The sequence below is a fragment of the Panthera pardus genome, unplaced genomic scaffold, assembly GCF_024362965.1.
Source record: "Panthera pardus isolate Hobbes unplaced genomic scaffold, ASM2436296v1 HiC_scaffold_3, whole genome shotgun sequence".
Lineage (NCBI taxonomy): Eukaryota > Metazoa > Chordata > Mammalia > Carnivora > Felidae > Panthera > Panthera pardus.
In genome coordinates this window covers 12,853,670-12,867,744 of record NW_026526876.1, presented here as the reverse complement: position 1 = coordinate 12,867,744, position 14,075 = coordinate 12,853,670, and the positions used below count along the sequence as shown (strand labels likewise).

The 14,075-nt window shown below is 49.3% G+C and overlaps 1 protein-coding gene across 11 annotated transcripts in view; it reads right to left on the bottom strand.

Annotated features, from left to right (window-relative positions):
* The window catches only part of B3GNTL1 (UDP-GlcNAc:betaGal beta-1,3-N-acetylglucosaminyltransferase like 1), a 93,023-nt gene that overhangs the window by 62,952 nt on the left and 15,996 nt on the right, over nucleotides 1-14,075 (bottom strand). For 9 of the 11 annotated variants that reach the window (XR_008418599.1, XR_008418600.1, XR_008418601.1 and 6 more), the window contains exon 4: nucleotides 13,812-13,876. The exons of 1 other annotated variant lie outside the window; for it this stretch is intronic. Coding sequence is in view for 3 of the 10 variants with exons in the window: in XM_053892423.1 (XP_053748398.1) it covers nucleotides 13,812-13,876 (65 nt within the window). In the remaining 7 variants the exon portion in view is untranslated. Of the gene's footprint in view, nucleotides 1-4,703; nucleotides 4,801-13,811; nucleotides 13,877-14,075 lie in introns of those variants that run through there. One more of the 11 variants, XR_008418607.1, reaches the window with a different exon arrangement.

Sequence of the window (14,075 nt, the reverse complement as noted above, 5' to 3'; positions counted from 1 at the left end):
TCACTGGAGATGCTTTGAAAATTAATAAATGACTCTAATATTTATATAAAAATGCAAAAAGATTTAGAAAAAAATAGCTAGAAGTACTGAAGTAGATGAATAAGGGGGCTTACAGAATCAAACCACACTGTGTTTGTTCTCTAAAGCTGCAATGTGGCAAAGGACAGACCAATAGCCTGACTGGACAGAACACAGAGGCCAGAAACAGGCCCTACACACGTCCACACTGGACAGCTGCTGAGCAAGGACCTTCCTTTCAATGAACAATGCTACACCCACTGGAAATCCCTACGAGAAAGAGTCATTCAGGACCTCTACCCACATGCAAACAGAAGTGATTTCTAGATCAGCTGTAGATCAGAATGGGAAAAGTAACAAATAAAATTTCTAGAGAATGATATAGAAAAATATCTTCATGAGTGAGGTAAACAAAAATTTCACAACTGGGGGGAAAAGCACTAACAATAAGGAAAAAATTGGTGAACTGGACTGCAGTAAATTAGAAACTTCTATTCATCTAAAACTCTACTAAAAGAATAAAAGATAAAGCCACACAGTGGGGGGAGCTATTTGTAATTCATAAGTTCAACAGAGGACTTGTATCCGACACATCTGAATAACTCCTATTGAAGAAAAAAGAGGCAACATCATAAAAAATGGGCAAGAGACATGAGCAGGCTGTACACGAAGAAAATATCCAAATATCTACCTGCAACTTTGTCAGCCATCAGGGAAATGAATTTAAAACCACAAACAGGTACTGCCATGTGATGACCAGATGACTCAAGTGAAGAAGACAAGTCACAGGAATGGTTGGGAGGAGACAGGCCAGGTAGCACACCCTCATACCACTGGACAAGTGCCTGCTGCAGGTGAGTACAGCACTGCGGGCACGCCAGTCCCTCCCCACGTGTGTGACCAGCAGATGTACAGTGGCCATGTGCCAAAAGAGATGTACAAGCATTTCCTGGCAACATCACTCAAACACCCAAATGTCCAGCTAGCAGAAGGGTGGAGGTGGCCTCGCCATACATTGTACTATCACACAGCAATGAAAGGTAGTGAAATGCTGCTACACAAAAACCAGCATTAATCTCCAAAATGTAATGTTGGGCAAGATAAGCCAGACACAAAAGACGACATAAGGAATTATATAAAGGTCAAAATAAGACAAAACTAACTTTGGGTGTGGAGAAGAGGATGGGATTTCTGACAAGGAGCAAGAGGGCGTGTGGGACTTTGGCAATGCTCCAGCCCTGCACCTGCAGATGACTACGCAGGACGGCACAGTTTCCTATAACTCAGCGAGCTGCATACTTACGACCTGCGCCCTGAACTAGGTATGTGTTGAACTTCAATAAAAATGAACAAGAGCAATTCCAAGTGAAGTTTAGATCAGAATATAAAAGGCAAAAAAGAAATAACGCATCTGGAACTAAGAGAATAACTTCAGCGCCTAAGAGTAGGAAAAAAATACCTCAAGAAGAAGGCATGAAGGACTGACTGTAAAGGAAAAGATTACTACATTGACCTGCCTTAAAATTAAGAACTCTATTCATCACTAGGTAGCTTTCAGAGAGCGAAAAGGCAAGCTATAGAGTGAGATAAGCTGGATCCAAAAAACTATAAATGACACCACTTATAAAAGTTCAGAAAAAGGCAGGACTATCACCTCAGAAAACAGGAGCGTATTTAACTTTGGGGGGAATAAGGAAGGTAATCAGGTAGAAGCAAGAAGGGGCTTCCAGCGTGGCTACCCAAATACCTGGTGTATGAAACTCGCTGAGCTGTACATTTACATCTGGTGCTCTTCTCTGCATGCGTTTTTCTTCGTAGTGTAAGTGATGACACAAACACAAGAGTTTTGAGCAGAACCACTTCTGTAGGACTCTGCCCCAGAGTCCTAGCCATTACACCGAGCCAAGAACAGGGGATAAAGGCTCACAGTCAGACAGAAACACGTAAAAGTCTGTTCGTCACTTCACAGTGAATTCTTAATTAAAAAACAAACAAACAAAAAACGTACTATAACTAATAAGGTAATTTAGCACATTACAGCAATAAAACTGGGGGATTCACTTTTCATACTAATTTCTGATAGTACCAAAAGCCATAAAATACTTAGTGATGTATTTTGTTAAGATAAAAGACCTGTAACCTGAAAACTACAAAACATTTCTGAAAACCGTAAGAAGGCCTAAATAAATGGAGAGGTGTACCATGTTTATGGATTAGAACATTCAGGATCAGTAAGACCCCAAAATGGATCTACAAATTCAATGCAATTCCAATAAAAGTCCAAGTAGACTTGACAGCAGATTCTAAATGTTTGCAGACATTCAAAAGACCTAAAAACAAACAAACAACTTTGAAAAGGAAGAACACAGCTGGAAGATTTAACCATACCTGATTTTTTTCAGCATGACTATGCCACGTGAACGAAGGCAGCGTGAAGGAGAACATGAGCACAGAGACACGGGACCCATGCTGTGTCTGCCACTCGGCCTTCAACAGAGATGCCAAGCCCAGGTGCTGGGACTGGGTTAGGGGAGGGAGACTGTCACCGCAATCCCTCCTTCACAACACACTGAGATTAACCCAAAATAGGTAACACACTTACGTGTAAAAGACAAAATAATAAAACTCTAGGAAAAAACAGGGAGACAGTCTTGGTGTAGATAAAGGTTTCTTATTTTCTTAGAAGGGACACACAAACACAAATCTTGATGGGAAAAACTGATGAAATGGACTTAATCACAATGAACAACTTCTCTTCATTAAAACACTTTTAAGAAATGAAAACAAAGGCAAGCCATGTACTGGGAGAAAGAATCTGTATCTTAAAACTCAAGACCAAGACAAACGACTTAATAAAAAAGTCAAAAGACTTGGAAGACACTTCACACAGGAAGAGACATGTGTGATCAGTCAGCACCCAAATGAAGACACAGCAAGCACATTTAGTCACCAGGAAGATGCAATCTAAACCTACAAGGAGACATTCCCACAGGCATGCCACAGGGCTCAAATCACAAAGACAGACAACTCTAAGTGTTGGGTAAGAACTCGGGACAACTGGAGCTCTCTTAAATCGCCGGGACTGTAAAATGGTTCATCCTTCTGGAAAATAGTTCGAAAGTTTCTCACAAAGGCAAACGTGTGTGTTTACATCACCCACCAGCTCTGTCCCTAAACGTTGATCAGGAGAAACGACGTACGTGTCCACGGTAAGACCCGCACAAACTTCCATGGTGTCTGTACTCAAGGTAGGCAAACACTGTCCCCCGACGGGCACCTACAGGAGGTGCACCCTGGAACATGCAGCTTGGCAGCAAAAAAGCCTGACTCGCTGATGTCAGCAACAACACAGACGAATTTCAGCGTATGCTGAGCAAAAACGGCCAACCACAAGAGCACATTCTGTATGATTCCATTTCTATGAGGTTCTAGAACAGGAAAAAACCCTCAGGGGTGGAAAGAACAGATGACTCCATAGTTACATGACTAATCTAAAGAAATCCCATTGGTAGCTGCTTCCAGGGGCCGGGCACGAGTGTGAAGCAGCACAAGGAAATGGTAGCCTGGACTGAGGCGGTCCTCACACGGTGCAGACGTTTGTCAGACCCACTGAATGTGCACTTTAAATGGGTGTATTTTATTATATAGAAGGAATAATCCAGTCAGGTTGATTTTAAATATGTCTCTAATCAATCACACCCACTATTTAGGAAGAAAGTTTAAGCTGAGTTCACTCCATGGTGCTTTCTAAAATCATCATCATAGTTCTGGGTTTATTGCACAGGTGCCACGGCGACACCAGAAATGTTCCGGAGAACCACCATCTCCCCAATGCACGGATTTTACTGCTCTGAGTTTCCAGCCCCCACCCGTGTGCATACACAACTTTTCTATAGCCATAATTGTAGCAGAAGCACACACAAAAGACATTTAGGGTCACACATGCAGATTCACTGAATACACACATGTTCAAATTGTGTGGCCCCTCCACTGACAGAACCTGGACTGTGTGGCCAGTGCCCCAGCCCTGGCTCCCTGCTCCTCTGAGAAAGGAAACCCCTTTAACTGAGAGAGAAGAAAAGAATTCCTCCGATGAGCAAGAGACTCAGCGGGAGGGAGGAGGAGCACAGGGGAGTCCAGGCTGCAGGGGCAGGATGGGGGACTGCCCAGGGCTCACGCAGCTGAGAGCAGAGGCCCCTTGCCTTGCACCCCCTGCCCGCTGGTTCCCGAGCCAGCAGGTCTCCGGGGCAGAGTCCCCGCGTGCACCCCTGCCAGCTCCGTCACAGCGGCCCCTCTTGTCTGCCAGGCCAGCGTGACCGTAGGAACCAGCAGGGGTACGTGGCACAGAGGGACAGAGAGGGCAGGGAGCGGAGAAGTCACTGCCACTGGAGTGGGACAGGAGGTGCGCCACCTTCTCCTTCTCGGGTGGAGGCCACCGGGGCTGGCTGGCTGCGGAAGGAAGTGTCTGGAAGCCTGTGAGGGCAGACAGAGTCTGCCTGCGGGGCCTGGGGTCTTTTCGTTCGCAGCGGTCCCAACCCACGTTTGCAGCAAGCTCTCCCCCTGGCCGGCGGGGTTTCAGGACCGGCGCTCGAGGGAGCAGCTGGGCAAACACCCGGGTCCTCCCCCTTTCCTAAGCCTCACAACGAAAACACGCTACACAAACAGAAAATAGCTCAAAGGCTCACTGCTGTCCGGGGCCTGAGTCTCTGTAAGAAATCATGGTTAGTGGCGCTCGGCGAGAGCTGGAGCCTGTCAACCAGCACACAAACAGCTGCATGCGGCTCCCGTGTGGCAGTGTGAGCGGACACGTGCGCAGTGAGTGTGGCTCCCGTGAACAGTGTGAGCGGACACGTGCGGAGACTTCTGGGCTCACACGGCCCTTTCCTCAACTGTTGTCTGTTCCAGGGAGGCCTTTCATGAGTGCCGAGAAGGAATCTCTCTTCCTTCCAAGAGCACAAGTGGGCACCCCGCCCCCCAGAGCAGCACTGATTTGCAGCTGCCCATCAAACCAGGAGACAGACACTGTCCGCTTCTCAGAGGATCCAGGCGAGCCTTTTGGGGAAGAGTCACTGCTAAGATCACGTGGCCCAGCTCCTGACCCAGCTAACGCCCTCCCGGTCTCGGGTCTAAAACAGAGCCCATAATTTATTTCTCAGGAAAGAGGAGGAGAGGAAGCCCAGAAAGGAGAGGCTTTGGTGTGTCTGGAGAAGGAGAGGCGGGCGGGGGCGGGAGGTGGCCACCCTGACCGGCCCCCAGCGCTGCCCCTGCCCTGGCAGCACAACGGGGGCTGCAAGCCAGGTCCTAGCAAATACCCCCAGAGGCCGAGTACCACACAGGCATCAACACACTCCCATCAGTTGATAAAGTCCGTAAAACAACCTTTAAACAGAACTTTGAGTTTTCTGCCAATTGTTTATTTGAATGGAGGGGAGCGTGTATTTACCAGACACATTGTTTAAGACAGAATAAAAGGGATGACTTTATAAAACGGCAAAAGGACTTTGGCGTGCGAACTGCTGAAGCTCACCTCAGTTCTGAACCTATTCACACGAAACCCTGCATGCCAGTATCGGTGAGACCAGAGATGACTCAGAGGCCGTGAGGCGCCAGTCCAGAGGCCCCGCACCTCTCTCTCCTGCTTTCTCCTGCTTCCTTCGGGCAGGAGTAGCTCACCACCCCGCCCACCCCCGCTCGCCTGTGGAGCCGAAATCTCTAGCTGACGCTCAGTCGGAAAAGCAAGCATCTGCAGGCCTGGCACCCAGCTGGCTCTGCTTGTCGCAGACCTGAGTCCGTGACGTTGCCTGTTTTCTAAAGTCGCAGCACATTCTACGGAGCGGACAACAATACTCTTTTCTGAATGACCCCGTAAGTGAGACATAAAAATCGGTGGGCACATGATGCAGAGAGGAGAAAAAACAAACCTTCTGACCTGCTGGCAACAGGCGTGTCTAACAAGTTACTGGCTGGTGGGCCGCTCTAAATAGAGCAAACACCACCACCCAGCGGCCTCTCAGTGACAGCCACACCTGTGCTCAAATGCCTTGCTCTCCAAAGTCTCCGAGCAGAGCCAGGTCTCCAGTCCCAGCCCTGTAGGCACTCAGCCCCCTTCCGTCTGCCTCAACCTTCCACCCTCCCCAAATGCCCGGGACAGAACTAGAGGGAAACAGAAACATGAACCGCGAGCCTCTGAATCAGTCAGTATTGCTACTTCCTAGCAGTTTGGACAAAATGCTTCACGGCAAAAGTGGTTCAAATCACTTTCTGGCATTCACAAATGAGTCACAGGACCTCCCGCTCTGCCTGACTGTGCGCGTCAAACCCTGGAGACACTGGGGCCACCTGACACAGGGCCCTGTTGGGTTCCACACGCCCATTTGGACTCAAAGGTGAAAGACGGTAAGCACAGAGCCAACAACTTGAGGGTCCAAGACTGCCCAGGATATGAGGGCTCCGATGTGTCCAGGAGGCAAAGCAGCCCTCCAGCTTGTAGCGAAAGAGGCTCCGAGGCCCACGTAGTCTCCGTATGCTGAGGCCTTCGTGGGGGCCCTGGGCAGGTGGCCTGCGGGCACTCCAGTGAGGGCCACGCTCTGTCCACACAGCCCTGTGCCCTCTGGGCACTATGACAGCACCAAGGTGGGTGTCCAAACACTTCTGCTCTCTTTCTTGGGAAACTCACTCAGAAAAGACCGAATCAAAGATCCCCTTAAGCACGTGGCACTGTATTTTGGAGGGACTACTCTGCACACCAATCCCGCCGTGGCCAACTCAGTAACAGCCACCGTCCCCGCTTCTAACTTAAGCACACAGCCCTGCTGGAGGAGGCGTGCAGTTTTCTGAACAGCAACAGGACCACAGAGAAAGGCTGGGTCATGCAGGAGGCCCGAGACGTGTCATGGGCATGGGCACAGGAGCCCCCACAGCCACCTTCCTCACATCTCTGAGACAGACAGGTTTCACGGGACGACAGACTTGCTTGGTACAAACGTCTGCTCAGTGGGTACAGGTGGGGCTACCTGTGTGGAAGGAATGGAAGGAAGGGGTGGGGACAGTCCAGGGAATGACCCCCATGAATGAGACCACTCTGGAGGATCTAACTGTGTTGACGGAAGGCCAGAGCCAGGCCTGACGGAAGCCTCTCGTCCTCAATGTGGATCCCCACTCTGGGTGAGGTGGGCAAGGCCCCGGGTTGCCCTCTGACGACCATAGCATGACCTAAGAGCTCCCGCAGTGAGGGAAGCAGATTCCAGCATGCTAAAGGGAGCAGGCCCAAGGTCTGTGTCGTGCCACTTGTCCCCGCCAGCACCACCAACACCTCCACTGAACACGCTGGCCGCCCAGAGAGCAGCAAAAGGCCACGGTCATGCAGGGTCTCGAGGAGAGAGCAGCCAGTGGTCCCCAGGCCCAACTCCATGCTCCAGGAACTCGCCACAAGTGCACCAGGAAGATCCCCTGATCTGTCAGGAGGACTGAGGAAAGGGGGAGGCTGGGAGAGAAGGGACCAGAAACCAAGGACACCTGGATCACAGGCCTGCCGTGGGGCCCAGCAGAGGCCACCCGTGTGTGAACGGAAGGGCTGGGCCCCAGGACTACACACCTGACGCCTCGGCCCTGGGACAGTTCGGCCCAGCCTCCCAGGGGGCAGAAAGCAACGAACAAACAAAAAAGCCATGAACCCATCTCAGAGGGCCTGGGAAGCAGAGAGAAGCGGCTGCCCCTGGAGCTGCTGGGGCAGCAGACAAAACAGGGGCACGCCAGGCACGGGACCTGGAAGCAAAAGATCCCACTCCTAAAAGCCACGGCGAGGATGGAGTCGGTGGTCATGGCTCACAGCTGGAAGGTCAAACTGTAAGATGCAAAATTAGAAGGAAATAGAAATGCCAAGGGGATGAGCAGACTGTAAGACCCAACATTCGAGCACAAGAGACCCAAAAGGGAAAAACAAGATAGAAAAAGAGGAAACCAGAAGCTAATACAGGAAAATTTATCTATTTGAAAAAAACCTTGAGGCTGTGCTTTGAAAGAGCTCACCAAATTCCAGGAACGATCAGAAAATCAGATCAGAACATTTCCAAATCAGAAAAATTCCAAATTCTAAAACTATGGAAAAAAATCTTACAAATCTTCAGTAACACACATATTTTAAAAACCAACAAATCGCAACTGACCCAGAAAAAACATGAGGCAAACCCCAACACCTATTCACGCGCAAAGCTCTCAGCCAGCACGTGGCCCGCAGTGCTCAGAGGGTTCCGCGCAGGATCCTGGAAAGCCAAGGGCGCTGCTGTCACCCAGCACAGCACAGGGTCTATTCGGTGCAGTGAGGCAAGAGCGGAGATGAGGGGCACAGAGACAGGAGAGGAAGAAATAAAACTGTCCTTATTTGCAGGTGGCACGACTGTCTACCTAGGGAATCCTCAGGAATGTAGCCCCAAACCTAGAGCTAAAAGGGAGTTCTGCAGGATCAACACACAAAAATAATCACATTTGTTTATACTGACTAGGAAGTGAATGCAGAAAGCAAGACTGCAACATCTCCCTACAACTGCTTCAAAGAAAACACCAACACAGCACAAACTTCACAAACCTGTAGGAAAGACACAAAGACCGAAGTACGTGGAAACAGTGCCCCTCAAGCTCACAGCGCACACAAGCCCCTTCTACAGAGTGTCCTGAACCGTGAGGGCCCAGGCCAAGGCACACCATGTCCATGGCAGGCGCCTGCAAGGTGGCGAGTGCTGTGAGCAGGGCATCCTGTGTGCAGGCAGGGGGTGGAGCTCCTCCTGGGCCTCGCTGAGAAGCTGGAGGGGACATGGGCCTGGCTTGTGCATGAGACAGTGCGCAAGGGTCCGTGGAGGCAGTAGGAGGCGAGAAGGCCACAGGGCCTGATGTCACAGTGGAGACGTTGGCTTCCGCTCTGGTCTGATTCGTTGACTGCTGTACCCCTTGTCCCCTGGCACATGAATGAATGAACTACCATCTGAGCAGCAGCCTGGGAGCTGCCACCAGACTGTGTCCCAGTGGCCAACGAGCCAAAATGCAACCCAGCAAAGGGGTCTTAGAAGCCCTCTTTGTGCTAAAGCATTTCATTTTTATGTACCACCTGTGGTCAAGTTCCACTCAGCTCCCTGCCTTCACTGCAGACCACAACCACCTTCTCCCGACCAAGGACCCGCTCCCCCACAGACCCTGGCGTGCCCACAGGAAAGGCTGGCTAAAGAGGCAATCCATGAGAGAGCTCATGAGGGCCTGCCAGAGCTCCCACTGTCCAGATGCCACCTTCGCCAAATGACCAGACACAGCACGGTCTGTGCTGTGGGGGGAGGGGTGGGGAGGGGGGGAGGGGAGGGGATGCTCCATCGGTGCGTGCAGTGCTGTGCGGGCTGCACACAAACAGGACGGGACAGGGGCTGAAATGAACCCGCACTGGTGTGCCGACTGCCTTTCGGCAGGAGCACTGGGGCAACTCCACGGAGAAAAGGCAGTGTCTTCTACGAAGCGTGCTGTGACCTAGTCCCCACATAAACACCAACTAGCCTTGAGTCCTGCTGCACACAGAAATTAGTGTGAGATAGACAATGATCTGAATATAAAAGTAAAAACCATAAGCTACTAGAAAAAAATATGACAATAGTTTCTCCTCTGGGGCAAGCAAAGATTTCTTAGAAAAAAAATAAGTATAAAAGAAAAAAATCTCTAAACTGAAGTTCAATAAAATTTAGAAGTTCTGCTTGTCAAAAGACACCATTAAATATGAAGGCAAGTGACAGTGGGGAGAAAATATTTACAGTACAGGAATCTGACAAAGGACTTGCATCCAAAATATAGAACTTTCGTAACTAGTAACAAGATGAATGGCCCATTAAAAAAAAAAAAGGCAAGAGATTTGGAGACATTTCACAAAAGAAATGAACAGCCAATAAACCCAAGAAGAGGTGCTCGACATCATCGGCAGCAGGAAAGCGCTAAGTACAGCGGCCACGAGACGCACGGCACGTCTGCTGAATAGTTGGCACTGAGGCCGACAGCGTCCGCGGCACCGCAAGGTGGAGAGCCGCCACGCGGGCGCAGGGCAGCCTCTGTGCTCGGCAGGTTCTCTGAAGGCGAAGCAAGTGTCACCCTATGACTTGTCAACTCCACCCCTTGGTATGTTCCCAGGCGCTGTGGAGACGCAGTCCACAAAAAGGCTTGGATGCGAATGTTCACGGTGCTTTCGCTAAAATAACCCAGACAGGAAACTGCCCAAATGTCAGTAAACAGTACAGCATAAAAACGAATTGTGGCACGTCCCCACAACAGATAATAAAAAGATAAGCTGCCGACATACAAAATGCCACGGAGAACCGTTATGGTGAGCGAAAAGCTACACACAAGGGGGCACGCTGTGTGATTCTTCCTGCAGATTCGAGCCCCACGCAGTGCTCTCTGGCCCACATTCTGGGTGGCGGAAACATTCTGTATTTTGACTGGGGTGTTAGGGGTACACAGTTGTCAAAACTCACCAAATTGTTCACCTTATACACAATTTTCACATTGAAATCCTGCATTTCACAGTATATAAATTTCACCTCACTTTTTAAAACCTGAATGAACTATAAAGATTGGCAACAACAGTATGGATGTATCTTAACAACGTTAAGTTTTAAAATATCACACACGGCCTGATACTCCTCGCATAAAAACAACTGAAATTTTTAACGAACTTTTCCAGATTGGTATAAATACCAGAGCTCCGCAGGGGTAGGGTCAGAGCGCGAGCTGGCTCTAGCTCTAGGAGACACAGTCAAGACAGCGACCAGACCACACACGCACGACACATGGTGAGAGCGTGTCCTGAACAAGGCTCGTGACTGACTCAGCTCTCTGCTCCTGAAATCCTGAGGTCTACACTTAAAAAGGAGAAGAAATCACAACGGAAGCTAAAAAGTGTACCATGCTATTCAGGACTGAGGGGCACCCACCACGGTCACCACAAGAAAATGAATCGTCTTAAACCTTACATGAGAAAGTGAAAAGAAAGGCTGAAATGTAATGAGCATTAGAAATGAAGCAAACCCAACAAGATCAGAAACTAAACAAATAAAACCAAGGTGCACAGAGAAAAGGCGCCAGGGGCAGCAAAGGCACATCCCCACACCGGAGGGCAGCACAGGCGCACGGCCTGTCTCTGTCCTTTACTAAGGATACCAACACACCTCCTGGAAGACAGAGCATCCCCTGAGCCATCCCCTCGGGCCTGCAGCCCCTGCTGGGGGCTGTGGCTATCCAGGACAGATTGTTCCCTGGTGGCTAACCACTGCCGGGGTCCCCTGGGAAGCAGGCGCAGACAGGTTCTCTGCGGTGGCGGAAAGTGGCGGGGTACCCCTGGGGAGGAAGCGCAGGGCCCCCCTGATGAAACCCTGTTACAAGCCCTTTTTTCCACAGACCGCTGACCTCCAGGGGCCAGGGACTCAAGCCCCAGGCCTAATGCACAATATGTGCCTAAGGCTACCTTCTTTAAAAGCCAGACTTTTTGTTTGCTAATCTTACTCCACCCTCAGCCAGGAACTGTGGGGCCCTTCTGTGCCTCCAGGCCCTTGGCTAGGACAGCAAGGTGGTCATGCAAATTCCACCACAAAGCTCACCGAAATTTACTGCCCTGATTTCTTCCAACTAAACCCTGAGAACAAGTCAAATCTCTGGAGTCAGGGCAAGTCTTCTTGGTGAGACTTCAGCATCACCATCTTCTCAGAAGCCCACGCCCAGAACGGAGACATTGTGATGCCCAATCTGGGGGCTTCCTGCTCCTGGAAGCAGGGACCTTGTGGCTCTGAGCCCTCACCCGCCTCCCTGCCTACAGTTTCTGGGAGTGATGGGGCCAGGCGTCCAACCTGCTCTTCCTCTCCCTGCCCACTGCGGAAGGGCACTTTCAGGGACCTGGTTCTCTGCCCTGCCCTCTGCCAGCTCAGTGGTGGCTATGCTGACTTCCATCAGCAAGTTTATTCAGTGCCTCCCTGGTCTGCAGTCCTCACTGTTCTAAATCGGGCTCCACCTTGTCCAACTTGGCCTTCCTACGTTTTCTTTCCTACTCTCCAGTGAACAGAGAGAAAGCTGCACAGGATATCAGAGAGGAGAGGGCATCTTCAGCCCTCCTCTCTCCTTCTCCCGAGTCCTGCTGGCCTTGTCCATGTGGAGCCTGCACACCGAGAGAGCTTCCAGAATCCTGCCAGTGATTCTGGAACACATACACAGCAACGCATCCATGGCCATTCGAGAGAACACGTTGTCACTGTCCAGTATTTCACAAAGAGCAGCCCTAAAGGAGAACAAGAAAATCACCACCTCCCTTCACCCAAAGGCCATAAGAAGCACACTGTGGACCATGGTGGGTGTGACTGTCTTTAGTGGAAACTGTCTTTGTTTAGGAAAATGTTGGACAGACCATCTGAGAGTGAAAACAGGTCCCAGGGCACGGTCTGGAAGGAGATGATGGAATGAAAGGGAGTTTTAGTCTAAGAAAAAGGAACCACAGCCCTGGGGCTTGTCTTCGAGAGCAGGGCTGTCTGTCAGGCAAACTTCTCCCCAAATCTCCCCCCACCCCACTCCCACCCCGTGTTCCTGGTAATGAAGGGAAAGGTTGAGCCAGTATGAGAAGAAAAGTAGGTTTGTAGGTGGATTAATTCAGCACGAGCAGAAATTCCCACACACAGCTGACCTTGCTCAACACAACCCCCTAAGGAATGCCCAGAGGAGGTGGGTACCCTGCGTCCTGAGACCCAGAGGGGCCCAAGGGGAGACTGCATGCAGACAGACATTCTAAAGGTGTGTTTTCAGGTAATTAAAGAGAGGGGCGTCTGGGTGGCTCAGTCAGTTGAGCGTCCGACTTGTGATCTCGGCTCAGGTCATGATCTCACCGTTTGTGGGATCAAGCCCCGCATCGGGTTCTGCGCTAACAGCCTGGAGCCTGCTCGGGATTTTCTCTCCTTCTCTGCCCCTCCCCTGCTTACATGTATGCTCTCTCGTTCTCTCTCTCTCTCTCTCTCTCTCAAAAAAAAAAAAAAAAATTATAAAAAATAAGCTAATTAAAGAGAAAATCCATGGTTGAAATACACACTGTTCAGTGATGCTTCTTCACCTATTGTAATCATTTGTCATGTTACTGAAAATGCTTTTTAACGTAGTAATGCCCATGTACAGACTGCACACAAATCATTTTCAGAATTTCTGAGATCCCTACAAGTGAAATCTAGGAGTGGAGGGCATGAGCATTTTTTAAGTTCTTGATACAAAATGCAAAATTATGCTGCCGACGCCCCCAATTCACACTTTGCAAATACTGAATATATGCACCTCAGAAAACCCTGTTAACTTGGTTTTTAAAGCTCGTATCTCACAAATGTCACTTGTGTTTCCTTGGTCACAAGTGATAAAAAGGTTGTGAGAGTTCAGCTGCAGTCTGACTGCTCCCGTCCTTCCTGATGAACTTTTCCTCCTTATAACTTGTGTGACCTCTGTCTCCCTAAGGTTGTTCATCCTTTAAGTGTTTATCCACATTGTCCCAGTTTATCTTCAGTTTTATTTATGCGATTCTCTGCTGTGTAATTCTGTATTTTTATGCCATCCTATTTATCAAAAATTAATTAACTCATTATGTGCTCTTGCAATTTAACAGCAAGAGCCCATGAACCTTAACTTTTAAGTCTGATCGTTATATATTAGAATAATGATTTTCAAGAACCACACTAAAATATAAGGTCATTTAATTATTCAACCACTACATATATACACATTTTAAGTAAAACAAAAGAGTTACTTACCGAATCCAAAAAGCAAAGGTAAGACCCCGAGCTCTGTGCTATTGCTTGATTTTTAGAATATCCGACTGTTTTAAAAAAGAAAAAGAAAAGGTCTTTTATAATTCAATTTCTGATGGTATTTTCTTTCCTGAACTTAGAGTAACACATACTACTAGGAAGCTCAAAACATGGTACCCCAGCAGGTAAAAATCCAATCGTCTTTAGACAGAGTGAGAGGGAAGGGAAGGGAAAACCGTGTCCCATCTTTAGGGATGGAGACACAGT